General features: G+C 43.5%; 1 protein-coding gene across 1 annotated transcript in view; it reads right to left on the reverse strand.

Moving 5' to 3' along the window:
- Positions 1-14,854, reverse strand: part of PDE4DIP (phosphodiesterase 4D interacting protein) — a 1,321,554-nt gene that overhangs the window by 1,110,206 nt on the left and 196,494 nt on the right. Inside the window, exon 5 of the mRNA XM_085654822.1 lies at positions 8,223-8,382. Within this exon, the coding sequence (XP_085510948.1) occupies positions 8,223-8,382 (160 nt within the window). The remainder of the gene's footprint in view (positions 1-8,222; positions 8,383-14,854) is intronic.

The raw sequence follows: 14,854 nt of genomic DNA on the forward strand, positions 1-14,854 counted from the left end.
GCTTCATGTGCTCTGTTTGATTAAATGTATGGTCCAAGTGAGGGGTATTTTAATTTTCTTGATGTTCCTCTGGTGTGAGTAGGGAAAGCAACACGAAGGGGGTGGGGAGAAGAACAACAGGTGATAGCGCAATGTCGATCAGGAGGGGGGAGAAGCACACATGTGAGAAAGCTACAGGGTAATGTACACAAAGGCAAGCACAACATTGAGGGGGACAGACAGCATCACATAGGTAACGGAGAGCAATATGGATTGCAGGGGAAGAGAAGTACATGACGGAGACTACTGGAAAACGCATGCTCTCATTGAGTGTTTTACACAAAATATAAAAGTTCTTGAAAAGCGGGCAGTGAAAGCATAGAAGCCAGTCAACCAAAAGAGATGGTAAATCATCTGTTATCGACAGGAGGGACAAACACAAGATTGATAAACTGGGACACATATAAGAAGCAGACAAATGGGAGTTGACAGGAAGCCAACCAATGGTATGCAATGGGCAGGCTCCAAGCCCCTGTATATTCTTGGAGAGCCCATACAATGTATTTGCAATGTCTTTGCAACCAGACTGCTTCACTATCAGGTAGGGTTGACCTAAGATTAAGGTATATTTACAGAGAATTTGTTAATATTCAGGTGTGTTATCCCCCCACTTTATTTTATTTATGGCTTGCTTCTTTGAAATCCACATGGATAAATGAATGTATTGAAACATGACATCCCAAACGTCAATTGATGCTTTCTTGACTGCTATTCAAATAAGTAAACCACAGAAGTTCGCGGGATGATCAAAATTTTGTAGTATACTTTCACTCTGTCCTGGTGCCAAAAAAAGGTAGTAGTTGTCTTCACATTGTAAGCAAAACCTGGAGCAAAACTCCTCTCTGGGTTCAGGCATTGTAAGTGGCAGATGAAAGGTGAGATTATACACTAGAAGAAAATCCAATTGAATACCCTTGGGAGTTGCCTTGTGCATACTTGTTAAAGGGTGGTCTAAACATAAGAAAAGTGCAAACTAGTTTGGGAAAAGTATACATTTAAAATGACATTAAATCATGGCCTACCTAGATTTTTCCTCGGTCCTAGAAAGGAAATAAGCCAGCGTAGGTCAGGAAAGGTTTTGCTTCATATTACATACCTGCTTAATATATAGGATAGTGAACTTGTAATATTTCATTATGGGCAGAAATTGTTGAATGAAATACTATTTTTTATTGATGCAAAGAGAAATATTCATGTGCATTACCTGTTACCATCAAACAAGCAAGGGACAGGCACTAACACTGAAATTAACTAAACTGGTAAGGTGGTAATGTGTAAGTGGTGTATTATGACAGACACTGTATTCCCTGGTTTTCAGTTACCCTCAATAAAATTGTTTTTTGGTACACACGAGCTCTGGTTGCAGAACCATCATACAATAGTGAGACCCTCCATACTTGTTGCATGCACAGCACCATACAACATTATAAGAGCTCATTCTGAGCTACTAGTGGAAAGTTGGTTTCTGTTTCAGTAACCCGCCCCCCCACTTTTTGCCAGATTTCTGATGCACTTTTACTCTATGTGCCCTGGGTCCCTGCCAATCAGGTTCCCAGGGCCTGTTTTCTTGCCCAAAACTGTACCCTTTTACCCCCAATTGGCACCTCTCTGGCCACAAGTAAGTCCCTTGTAAAAAGGTACCATGGGTACCAAGGGCACTATGACCAGGGAAGGCCTCTAAGGGCTGCAGCACAAATTGTGCCACCCTTAAAGGTCCTGTACCTTAACACACACATACACTGTCATTGTAGGCTGCGCGTTTGGTGCAGAGAAATGTGAACATGGCACCATAGCTGAAAAATTGTCAGATGACTATAGGTGCCATGTGTATCAGTAAAGAAGTCCAGTCTTCCATTGGGTTGAGGCCAGTGTGGAGGCTGTTGGAATGCAAAATCCCTTTAAGTTCTTCTTTGTTCAGTATAGTTGAAATGTCTGTGCCTCTAGGGGGTGGTTTGACCACAGCAATGACCTGTCAACGTACATCATTTTCATTACGTCCCAATTCTGTGAAATGATCAACCATTACTTTGCACCGCAGCCGGCTTCTATGTTGGCAAATGCACATCCGACTCTTCTGTGTAGTTTGTCCAATATACACTTGGTTGCAGGGGCATGTGATTGCATAAATTACATTCTGTGTGTTACGATTCGAAAACTGCTGTAAAATTAATCTGACATTTTCACACACAAATGTTTTTATTCCACAGTGAAATTACACTTCAATTTCCACATTTGTAATGACCCAACACGAGTGCAAGTCCCTATAAATCAGTGAGTGTACAATCTGATCTGGTGGGTGGTATGCTAGCTCTGACTAGGTGGTTGGTCCCTGGTGCTCTTAATTTTGCAAAATGCAAGATAGGGCGTTCTAGGGTGAGTTCGCATGCATTTAATACAGCCCAGTGTTTCAGGATACTTTTCTTCACTTGGTTGGAGACCGGGTAGAATGTGGCCACGCAAACCAATCTTTTGTTGTTCTTCTTCTCCCTGGGGGTTAATAGTACCTCTCAGGGGCAGTACCATTTCCTTTTCATAGACCTTCTGACCATTTTGCATGGGTACCCTCTTGCAATCAGTTTGCTAGCAGGGTCCTTGCTTCTTGGAAGAAGTCTTGTTTAAACAGACAGTTTCTTCTAATGCGTAGTAATTGGGAGTAGGGTAGGGAGTCCTGGAGGGGCCTAGGATGATGGCTCGAGTAATAGAGTAGGGTATTGCTCTTGTGGGTTTTTGGTATAACAATATGTAAAGTTTGCCACCAGCTGTCCTCATCATGAAGTCCAAAAAGGAGATCACCATTCTACTCTATTCAAGTGTGAATTTAAGGCCTCTATCATGTTAATTTAGCCAGGTTAGGAACTCCGCGAAGGTTTCTGAAAGGCCCTGCCAGATCAAGACGGTATCATCTATGTAGTGCTTCCATATAAGAATATTTCTATGGAAAGGGTTAGTACTGGAAAGAATGATGTCATTTTCAAGGTCGTCCATAAACAATATTGCAAAGTTGGGGGCAAAAAGATCTCCCATGGAACTGCTCTTGACTTGTTGGTAGTAAAGAACATCAAAATTAAAAAAGATTTTTGTCAGACTGAGGGTAGGTAACCTACACAGCCGCAGCTATTTAGGGACAACATGCTCACGGCACTGGATGATGCTAGGTATCGGCACCGCCATCGATCATTCCCAGAAACTGTAGAATAGATCCTAGATCTTGAGAAGCAAATCAAATAGTCCAGCTTGATAAGAGACGTCAAAAGCCTCTTGGACAAAACCGAAAAAATGGTCTCTGAATTTAACAGAATAGAACGGGACAAGAAAACTAATAAAGCCAAGATAGACAAGACATATCCATACCTAACTGACATTTTTTATTCAAACAGGACAAACACAAACCCACACTTTGGATGCCCACGGAGCAGATACAATAGACAAAACACTATTGCCACTTTTTTGGATACATCTAGTGATTCTTTCAATAATTCAGATCCAGGCGAAGGCCCTAGCACCTCCACAAGTACACTAAACCTGATTTTTTTAGGGAGAGAAGAGGACAGCGCCAGTTCAGCACCCCAGGTGACCACCAACACGCTAAAAGTACTAACAGCATGTGGTAGGGATGCCCCTTGTCCTCCTTGCTATTCGCGCTCTATATGGAGCTGTTTGCCCAGAGGGTTAGCGTTAACCCGAATATCACAGGAGTGTTTTTTGGGGGTGAGGAGCATCTCATCGTACTATATGCCGAGGATGTTATTTTATCTCTGGAAAACCCTAGTGAGGCACTTCCGGACTTCCTGGAGGAGGTGCAACACTTCGGGGCAGTGTCAGGATTTCACATATACCTTGCTAAATCACAGGCCCAGATCTCACCATGTGACCCACCACAAGGGATTACTTAACTCAGAATCACTTCATCGAGTGGGATTCGGGATCTATCTCCTCTCTGGGGACCCAACTGGCCCCAGTTTCATGCCATACCTCCTCTTCCATCATGGTCATCATTTTCACTTCCGTGGAGTGAACCTTCTTTGGTCCCTCCGCAGTCTTGTTTCTTTTGGAGGTCTAGTTTATTTTGTCCAAGCAAGTACATAGACAGGCAGTGTCAGCACATATGTAGCTTGACCTGGAAGCGAGCGCCCGCTGCCTCGTGACGCCTGGTGTATACCCCTGGCAGACTTCGAATTGACTCCCGGCCTCAGAGACTGTTTGGACTCCCACAGGTAGGTGCACTGCGGGTTTTATTATTTTCCCCCATTTCTCCCCTTTGCAGCTGCAATTTCTCCAATTTTTCATCTGCCTCGGGCATTCTCCCAGCTGGGGCCACACTATTACTGTAGTCTCTCTTGGGTAAGAGTTTCTGTACATCACTTTTACCCATGCCCCGCACAAATGGCCTCCATTTGTTTATTAATCAAGTACTCTCCTTAGAAAAATCACACCGCGCACTGGCACTATCCAGGATCCCCCTGTCTTTATTGGTCATTCTTTAACACTCTATTGAGTACTCAAATATAGTTGGCTGCAGGTAATTCGCACACCAGCAACTTTTCAAAATTATAATACATTTTTAATTTTCAACCTTCTCTTCACATGCACCTCATGTTACTTGCCAATATTTCTTTTCTCCTTCACAGTTCTAATTTTAACTGACCCTCATTCACTTCAGGTCTTGCGTCAATTATTGGTTTCCCTACTGGGCATTGTTTTCCAGATAATGTTTCACTAACCCTTGATCATACCCTATGGAGCCCATCATCTTCTAGTGCCTTGGACCCATGTATGCCTGGCCCTAGACACATAATGCATCTCTCTCCCGTCTGGACAGGTGATGTCCTTACTGCGTACTACTGCCTGGCAATTAATTTATTTCTTCCCCCCTCCTTTCCCCTTTTCCTTTTCAGTTCATGTTAGGTTACAACTATGTAACTTCTCTCTCAGGCATGTTATTTCTATGTCCTGATGATGATCCAATGATCTTCCAAGGATTGAAATGTCGTCGACTTTAGTACTCAGACCATATTGTAATGTTGACAATAATGCACACAAGGGCAGTGCTACTTAAGAATTATGACTACAGTTATTTAGTTACATTTGTCGCACACAAACGTCTGAGCCTTTGAAGCTAAATTTGACTGTTTTTTTGTTTGTTTTTCCTTCCGGCCCTATTGTTGATATAGATACAATTAAATGATGTATAAACTGCCCCATGGACAACATATATTAGTGTCATTGCATTCCTATTGTATTCCTATGTGTGCATGTTTTTTGTGAGGGACCGTTGTTCCTTTATAAACATTTCAAACCGAAAGCATTGTTGAGTACAGGATGCAACATTAACTCCTTTATTCTGGATTTCTTGGATCAAAAGTAGGGAGATGCCTTTTAGTGGCCATATTCCCACAAGTGCACAAGCCGGGGAGCTTGAGAACGAGTAGGTTTCAGCAGGGCAGGACCTTTGACGAATGTGTGACTAACAGGCCTCCCTCCTGCGCTCCCTTGGGAATCATTAGCCCTGAGTTCATGGGGTAATTCCTCATCCAAAACCAGTGGCAAGTATTAGGCTTGTTCCAATATTTTAACACTTAGAAGTGCAATAGGCAAGTAGTGGGTATGCACTCGAGTCTCTGGGGAAAGTAACATCTTTACGACTCACCCTGACGAAAGCCCCAGACTTATTTAGGCCAGCTGAGGAGGGCTGAAACATGTTCCTGATACCCGTTTGTATATATATTTTTAACCTTCCCACCCACTCCACTAATAAAGAATTCTTTAGTAGTGGGTCAGGAATTTTATCTTTAATGGTACGCCCCATACGCTGTATGTGCTCCCTGGAAGATGGTTGAGCCCACCCTGACCTTTAGGAGTTGGGGTGAGCCCAATGAAGCATGTCACTACTATATTGATTGAGGGCTATTAAAAGGAAAGGGTCTCTTTCCCTTCCCACCCATTACAATGGGTTGACTGTATACTAAATCCTCTCTATAAATGTTATCTGAGAATATTACCATTACACACTTAAGCACCCCCCCCACCCACCCTTTGTTTTTTTCTACGCTTCTGGAGGATATATAATAATAAGTCGTGAAAAGTACATTCTTATTCGTTATGAGTATATTAAATAGGGAGTAAGTGTCCTTTCTATATTCGTGATCGAGGACCTCTCTACCCACCCGGGACTTACCTGGTGCCAGGAATTTGTGTGCCACATATTCCCAATAAGTCATAAGGAAACACTAAGCAAAGGTGGGAGAGGAAAAATCCAGTGGTTCAGAAAGTCTCCAAGATGTTGGAAAAATAATTAAGTGCAGATTTTCAGAAATAACCAATCAATCACACATTAGAAATGCCAAGAGCAACAAGAAGAATAAGGTTAAAAGTTAAGACACAGGTCTCCTAGAACTCTAATAAACAAGGCAAAGAGAGGGTGTAAATGACAGAAACAAAAAGACAAGGGGGTCACAATCCTGACAGTAAAATAGAGCAAAAAGTGTTGTGAAGCACTGGTCTTAACTCACAATGCATATATAGAGCAAAAAGTGTTTTGAAGCACTGGTCTTACCTCACAATGCATATATTTATACTCTAAGAGGAACAGGAATTAGAAAGAATAACTCACAAGATTAGTGCCACTGCAGCAAAGGAGACACCAGCTACTGTGCCACGCCCATGAGCTGACAACCTCTTAAATGCTGATTTGTAATGCAGTCACACAGAAGTATACAAAAATGTGATGGGTGGAATGCTTGAATTAATCTCACCACTGGTAACTATTAGGGCCACCCAAATCCCAGTCCTTCGTTATTTTGCATACCATACCACCTCAGTTTGGAACCAGCCATATGTAAATCAGTCATGACACTGCTCCAATGGAAACAGTCCAGCCTGAACTGCCAGGCCATTTCCTCCTTGAACTGGCACACAAGCAACTCAAGACCAGCTTTGCCTTCATTAGGGCCCATTAGGCGGGCATAGCTTGGGTTCCAGTGGCACAGTGTGCAGGGCTCCCACGTTGGACATACCCGTCCCACTTAGAGTATCATACCAAAGTATACAAAAAAGTGATGGACTTAATTGTGGAATACATCTCAGCCTTTGGTAATTCATTGGGGCTGCATCCCAGCCCATCAATATTTTGCACAGCGTGACACTTTACAAATCAGTCTTGTCCCTGTACCAGTGGGAACAGGCTAACTCCAGGCAAGGTCCTCCCTGAACCGGGACAGAAACCACCCAAGACCAGTTTTACCCTTAACAGATGTGGGTCCCATGCATTGTGTGCAACTGGAACCAAGTTATAATCAACTGATGAGCACTATTAAAGGCGAGACCAGTCTTAGGTTGCTTGATCCAGTTCAGGGAGGACCTGGCCTGGCAATTTGGGCAGGACTATTCTTATTGGGATTCGGGTCAAGACTGATTTGTATATGGATTGGTCCAAACTGGCGGGGCATAGTGTGCAAAATAATGATGAACTCGGCTGTAGCCCGAGTAATTGCCAGTGGCTGAGATTAACTGAGGCATTCCATCCACCACTTTTTGTATACTACAGGTAAAACAGTGGCACTAGAAGAACTTTGTGGTCTTTGCAGAGCCAGCAAAGCAGAAACACGGGTGTAGACTGCGGGACTCCCAATAGTCATAGCTTTTCACATTTAGTATGTTGTGTGAATTTAGCTTTTAAATTCAGTGTGTTCCTAAATTCTCAGGACATCAGTGAATAGCTGACTGTGAATGAAATCCTACAGAAAGATACAAAGTAAATTCTTTGCCTGGAGGAATCATCTTTAAAATAGCAACAGAGTCAGTTTTTGGAAGATAGGAGCTGTGACTGATAAACAAACTAAGCCAAAGAAATCACATTGATAAATCCATGTCTTCAATCATCCTACTATCCGGGATCTCATCACATATGTCTTTCCTTGTATTACTAGAAAGACGATCATGGACTTGAAATGACGATTGGATAATATATTGCTACATTTGTTTATAAATATGAATTTGTGAGTATATGTTCAAGCCAAATCCCTTCCTTAATTCATCAGATTAATTGCGTTTAAAATTAAATATTAACTCTGGCTGCATTTGGCCTAAACAGCTGCAATTATGCAAGATAAGACATTTAAACTAGAGTCACCGGGTAACCCAACGTTGAATTAAAAAGCAAATAGGCATATTCGTTGGTGCCGTACCTTCAATTCATTGTCTTTTTGCTGCAGTGAGGCAGTCAGTTCTTGCACCATGACCTCCAGACACTTGATGCGCTTGTCCTGCTGATTTTCTTTCTCGGATGATAACTGCTGAATCTGGACATCTTTGGAATCTAACACCTGTGCCAGCTGCTGCAGCATTCTGTGCAAGATAAGAACCAAAATGTCAAATTACATTGAAAACAAATCCAACAATGTCAGCACAGTGGAGCCTTCAATTAGACTTTCTTTTCTCTTCCATTGTCTTGTCTAGAGAAATGTTTTATTTAATTTTGTCATTGAGAGATCAAATTTCGTGATTTAAATTGTACATTTCTTTTCACTGTAATGATGAGACTTATGCTAAGGATGAGATGAAGCACATTCAGTGAAATTTGGTCAAAAATGGCAGTCTGGTATTAAAATTACCGGCAGCCATTTTTGCCACATTACAAAGACATGCCAAGATTTGTTTGGGGAATAAAACATTGTGTCCATTACTGGGTATTGCATGACTCCTTGTAGTGTGGTGTTGAACGTGAATGGATTTACACCAAACCGGTATTTGAATCTTTGGTAGATTTCTTCCACACAAAAGGACCCACAAGCGGGAAACAGCATAACTCTATCCAGTGGGTTCCCCTGGTCGCCGCAACTGCCGCAAGCAGAACCACGAGACCAGAAAAACCACACAAGACTTAATAACCATTTACATTCCACTAATACATTCTACATTCAAAACAATTGAAAAAAAACACTTACCACATTATACAACGCCCCCCCTTTCAAAAAGAAGAAAAAGGAACCCAAACAAAGTCCAGTAAACTATAAATTCATTACACTTTCTTGGAAAAACTCTGGTCTATTTAGGATCAACAGTCAGGACAAATTGAAAAAAAGGAGAACTCTCACCTTTTATTATTATTTGTATTTTCCACTATATAGTCATTAACCTCTTCTTGAACTGACAATGGCATAAATTCAATGGAAGATGAATCCAAATCTGTATGTTTAGTAAGAGAGCAGTCTTGTTCCGACTGGCTCCAAACAACACTCTTGCATATATTGTTTCTATCCTCTTGCATGTTTTTGTTTACAGAATTATTACCAACACCAACTGCACCGAAATCAAAACCTTGTGATTCTACTAGATCTGGACTATGTTTGTGATTGGAAATGATCTGAGCCTGAACGTCATTCACTTAAAACACATTCGTTTTGTTACACCAACCTTTGTCTATCAGTAAAACGTAAGATTTGCTAGCCTTAATAACCTTCACAGGTTCTGAGAATTTTGACAATCCTTTCTTGACTTTAGTGGGTGTTTTGTTAGTTAACAATCTTCCGCATCAGTGGATTTTTAAAATGTTTTTCGGGCTATCAAAAGTTGCGTTGTACATCCTTTGTTTCTTCAGTACATTTCTTTTGACTAAATCCTTTGAATTGCAATTTTTATAAACAAAGTCACACTCTTTCAAAAATTCAGGGTGCAAGTTTGTTTTGGGCACTCTCCCCCTCAGTAACACAAAAGGTGCCAACCCTGTAATGCTGTGAGATGTAATGTCATAATTCTGCGCTTTCTGTGTCAAGTATTCATTCATCTTCAAGCTACATGCAATGCAGTTTGCACACTCTCTTTCAAGAATCGATTAACTCTCTCTACCATTCAAAGAAGGACCTTGGTGAGCCACCCTCAAATGCTTGTTGTTGAAATTATTCACAAATTTCTGCATACCTGCTGATAAAAATTGAGTGTGACTGTCAGTGACAATCGCTTTCGGTGCACCTTTAATGTAAAACACAGAAGATAAAAATGTTACAATATTCTCTGTGTTCGCATCACTTACAGTGCAAAATATATCACTTTTTAATGATAATCAATTAACGCAAGCATTTACCTAGAAACCGAATGCAACATTTTGATTAGCCTAGAAAAGTCTACAGCAACCTTATCCAAAGGACTCTCTGGAAATGCTGTCTGATTTAGATAATTGTCTGTAGGCTTCCACTGTTTATTTTTTAATGTACCTTTGTTAAAGTTTTGTTAAATAATAGCATTCACATATAGGATATTTTCAATTCAGCATTTTATCGTGTACTGTATCAGTTGTCTTAGATATCAATTTTTAAATCATAGAATGAGGAAAAAACACAATAACCCCTTCCACCCGCCCCAAACAGCTTTCATGTAGCAAATAGATTATGTTCCACACACAATTCAATTATGTTACATATCAATAATGTAGGTGAGTAGGATCTGCTTCACATGGTTACCCCCACTTTTTGTTGCTGTAACACTGTTTTTTAACTTTGGTCTGGCTGGGGCCCTGCTATTCAGGACCCCAGCCTAGCTGCTTCCTCTCTAAATTAATTCCCTGTACTTTAGGTACACTCCTGATTGGATTCTGGGGTACCCTTGTGAGTCCCTAGTATATGGTATACTATGTACCCAGGGCATAGGTACCCCAGAGGCCTACCAGGGGCTGAAGCATGTATTATGCCACCGTGGAAAGCCCTCCAAAATGACATCACAGGTCTGCTACTGCAGCCTGGGTAAGGTGGTGCATGCACCCCTTACTGACATATAGGTTCACTATATCTGTCCTATCACTGCACATAAAAATCTATCAGTCACCCCTATGGCAGGCCTTATCCATCCTGAAGGCAGGGTGCTTGGTTATATGTGAGAGGGTACCCAGGAATGAGCTGAGCCCCTCTGCAGCCTTCGGAATCTATCCTCCGGGGTTGTCAGTAGGGCAGCCTGACCATATACTCTTAAGTGCATTATAACCAAACGGTAAATGCTAACTTTGGACTGGCTGAACGGAAACATGTCATGTTTGGTGTCAAACACCTTGGAATCATACCTCCACACCAGTAACTGGTGTGGGAGTATGATCCCACCCTTCTAGAGAGAGAGACATGACAGCACCGGTATACCCGGTACCAACTTAAAAGAGCCCTGGCATCACAAAATGGATGCTGCAGCCACAGACACGGGTCTGGCCTCCTGCTGCTGACTGAAACTCCGGCAGGGGTGGCCTGGACAATAGGTTTCCTGTCACAGGGAGGTGTAATCATCTCCCAGACAGGCTGATGTGTACTGGGGCTGGGTGGGAGCACTCTCCGAGTGCTTTGAAGTCCTGCAATGGGGGCACATTTGGTGTCCCTGTGCATAGTCCAGCTCAAACCGGTTCAGGGGCTTCCAGACCCTGCTCTGGCGTGAAACTGGACAAAGGAAATGGGTGTAGCCACCCCTCTTTCCAAACCCTCCCATAGGTGGGTCCCCTGAGTTAGTCCAACCCCTTTCTTAGGTATAAGTTAGGAACCCCTGGCAACAGGACTTTAGATATCCCTGGACAAAACTCTGCAACTCAATCCTGGAACTTCGACGCTCTACTAACGACTAGAGGACTGAAGAAATCTCCCTTGGGGTCAAAGAGTGACCCCCCTGCTTGGCAGGCAACAACGAATCAATTGCCGGTCTGCATCTCTGAAGCTCCCGCCAGACTCCGAAGTATCTGCAGCCCAGGAAGTGGATTTCCAGACTTCTTAGAGGCTGACCCGAGTTCCCAGCAAAGCTAAGACCAGCAGCCCTCGTGATTAATGTGGAACCGGAACTCCTGGTCACCGTGCACATCTGCAAGTGCATTGACTTCCCGACGTCTCTCGAAGTCGTGCTTTGGGTTACTTGTAGCCCAAGTCCTGAGCACCATCTGCACCGAAGATTGTGGGCCTACACTCCATGAGTATTCCGTGAGCTCACTAACATTACATTTCCACTCAAGCCTCCTTCGTGATCCCTGGTCCGTAGACTCGTGGGTCCCTGTGAAGGCAACTCTGATTTTCCTTGGGCTTCCCTGGTTGCTCCAGACGTGCCCTGACTCCCCACCATGTGGTGAGTCCCTCAGACCTTGCTGGTCTGCACCGAAGCATCTTTCTTCTTTCTGCGTGGGTTGCTATTGCCAATGCTTGTTATGTCCAATGCGGGCACCGACACTGCAAGCCGCGACATTCTTCGCGGGACAGCTCGACTCCAGCTCCTGGTCATCCTCGACGCCTCCTGGTCCTCGTGGCTGAAGAGTCAAGCTTCCCCTTCTTCACCTGAAATCACCCGACATCGGTGGGCATTCGCCTATCGTGCCCCTGGTCACTGGCTAGTGACCCAAACTCTGTCCCCCCTGCTTTCAGGTTCTTCTCGACTTCAATCCAGGCTTGGATCTCTTCGGATACTTCGCATCTTCCTGGCAGCAGCACTTCTTTGCCAGCTCCCTTTGAAAATGACAACGCAACCCTACACCATTTGACACCTAAGCACCCGGCTTCCCTGGGTGAGGTAACTCAAGTACTCTGGTGCTCCCGTGGGTGTTGACCCTAGAACTTCCTAAGTCCAAAAGGGTTTGGTCCCAGTATATTTCTAAGTGTCCCTAAACTTTAAAAATCTAACTGCGACTTTCCCCATAGACGCTAACGGGAGCTCGCGGCTGTGTTCTCGCACTGCACACGGCCCTCGTGGGTCCCCTGTGTCACTACCTTGGGTGGTTGCTTGGGGTCCCAGCAATTCTACAGGCTCTATGCCTTGTGTCTAGTTAAGTCGTGGTTCTTATACCACTATTTTAGTATATGGTTTGGCCCGCCCCTAGGGCCTGACGTGTATTTGTGCTATTTTACTGTAATATTTGGACCTCTAGCCTCATAAAGAGACTAGTAGGGTGTGTTTAGAAATAAATACATATATTTTATATATATACCTGGTGTGGTTGCCTGGTGTGGTTGCCTTTCATTTAGCCATTCAAGAGATTATAGACTGGTAAAACAAGCTGCTTTACATTCCTTCAAAACTTAGCCTGAAGGCGGCTCTCCATAGCTACCTCTAGGATACCTTTCAATAAAGGTTGTCTTTAACCTATCATCAATAAGGGGTTGTTTGGACTGATGCAAGGTGCCCACTATAACTAGTGAACAGCATATGCCAGGCCACCTTCTCACAAATAAGGCCAATGTTCAAACCATCCTATTATTGTCAGACTGGGGTATTGCTTGAGTGATGTATTCCAGCTAGCCCACCTCCTCTTCTTGGGTCCTCCTGTCTTCCTTCCTAGAGCTGCGAGCTCAAATCTGGGTCCATTAAGTCCTGCAACATTACTGCCCCAAGCAAGCAGCAAATCTGGTAATTTATCATCTTTCCTCGTTCTTCTCATATGTTTCTCTTCTGCAGTATCCCACTCCCTCAAGTCCCCTTCTTATTTTTCTCTGGTTGGAGCTTTATAACTCATCCAGTGAATTGTCATGTGTCCTTTTCCCACCGTTAGTCCCTGCACGGTAAATCGTCTGCTGCACTTTCATTTGGATTCCTGGATAGTAGGCCCAACAGACATCCACTAATCGTCAATGGAATGTCCCAGCCAGTAGCACCTTTGAGCTGCTCTACAACCTTAGGGCCGCACATTTGGGACATTGAGTGTCACATGTTGAACAAATTGCATGCAATCGTCTGAGGGACAGATAAGTCATGTGTATGATGTTATATTGGATCAGTGCATTAATATGGGACCAATCTCTAGGGGGCAAGGGTCACCGCATAAGTTTTGCCATCTCTCCTCCACTCTGAACTAGTTGAACTGTCTGTCTGTGCGTATGAGTTACAAAATTATGTTAGCCTGCCATACATATCATACTGACTAGCGCGTGAGTAGCGTCAGGGGCCTCCGAAAATGCAGGCCACAGTTGTCGTATTGTGGCCGCAATCTGTGCGTACTGAAGGAATTGTCCAGAACCCAGAGCAATGTCTCCATTGCATTCTGTACTGCTATAAATCTCCCCCTGGATGCAGATCAGACAGATTCAGACTGCCACCCTTCCGCCACCACTCCACAGACATTAACTGGGCAAAGAGACGTACAATCCAAACATCCAGTTCCCATAATCTGGCCATCAGTTGGATCAGATGAGAAAATGAATGTGGAAGGTTCCTACCCTGCTTCAAGAGTGCCCACAGCTGGTGTCCCTCATATGGACCTGCAAACAAGGACCTCTCCATACTGGAGTCAATATCTAGCTAATGTATCACATGCTGGAACTGTTTCACCAAATATTATAATTCTAGGTCTGGGATCTCCAGTCCCCCTGCTCCCATTCTCTTTTCAGCTTATCAACCACGACCCTGCATCGTTTATTGTTCCACAGAGGCTTCACCATGAAAGAGTCCAGTTCTCTAAACACTCTCCAGGGACAGCTCATAGAACGTCCCCTGCATTAAGTATAAAAATCTCGGCAACACCACCATTTTAATCAAGGCAATCCACCCCACCAAGGACAGTCTCAACGTGTTCCAGAATTGTATGGAGTGGCGCAACCCCTCAATCGCTCGTCCCATCTTTGAATCGTGGAATTGATTTTTCTTGTTTGTTATGAATATCCCCAGGTATCAGACTCTGTCTATTGTACAGGGTAATTTGACTTGCGGGAGCTAAGCCAATGAATTATTACTAAGTCTACATAGCAGAAACAGAAGAGAATTTGTTTTATTGATCCTGAGGCCCTCCAGGACTCTATCAACTCATCCAATAGTAGTCGAACAGAGACAACCGGACGCAAATGTTGACAGAGTGGGGACTGAGGCAGCGAGACATAGG

This window comes from Triturus cristatus, chromosome 4_1 (assembly GCF_964204655.1).
Source record: "Triturus cristatus chromosome 4_1, aTriCri1.1, whole genome shotgun sequence".
Taxonomy (NCBI): domain Eukaryota; kingdom Metazoa; phylum Chordata; class Amphibia; order Caudata; family Salamandridae; genus Triturus; species Triturus cristatus.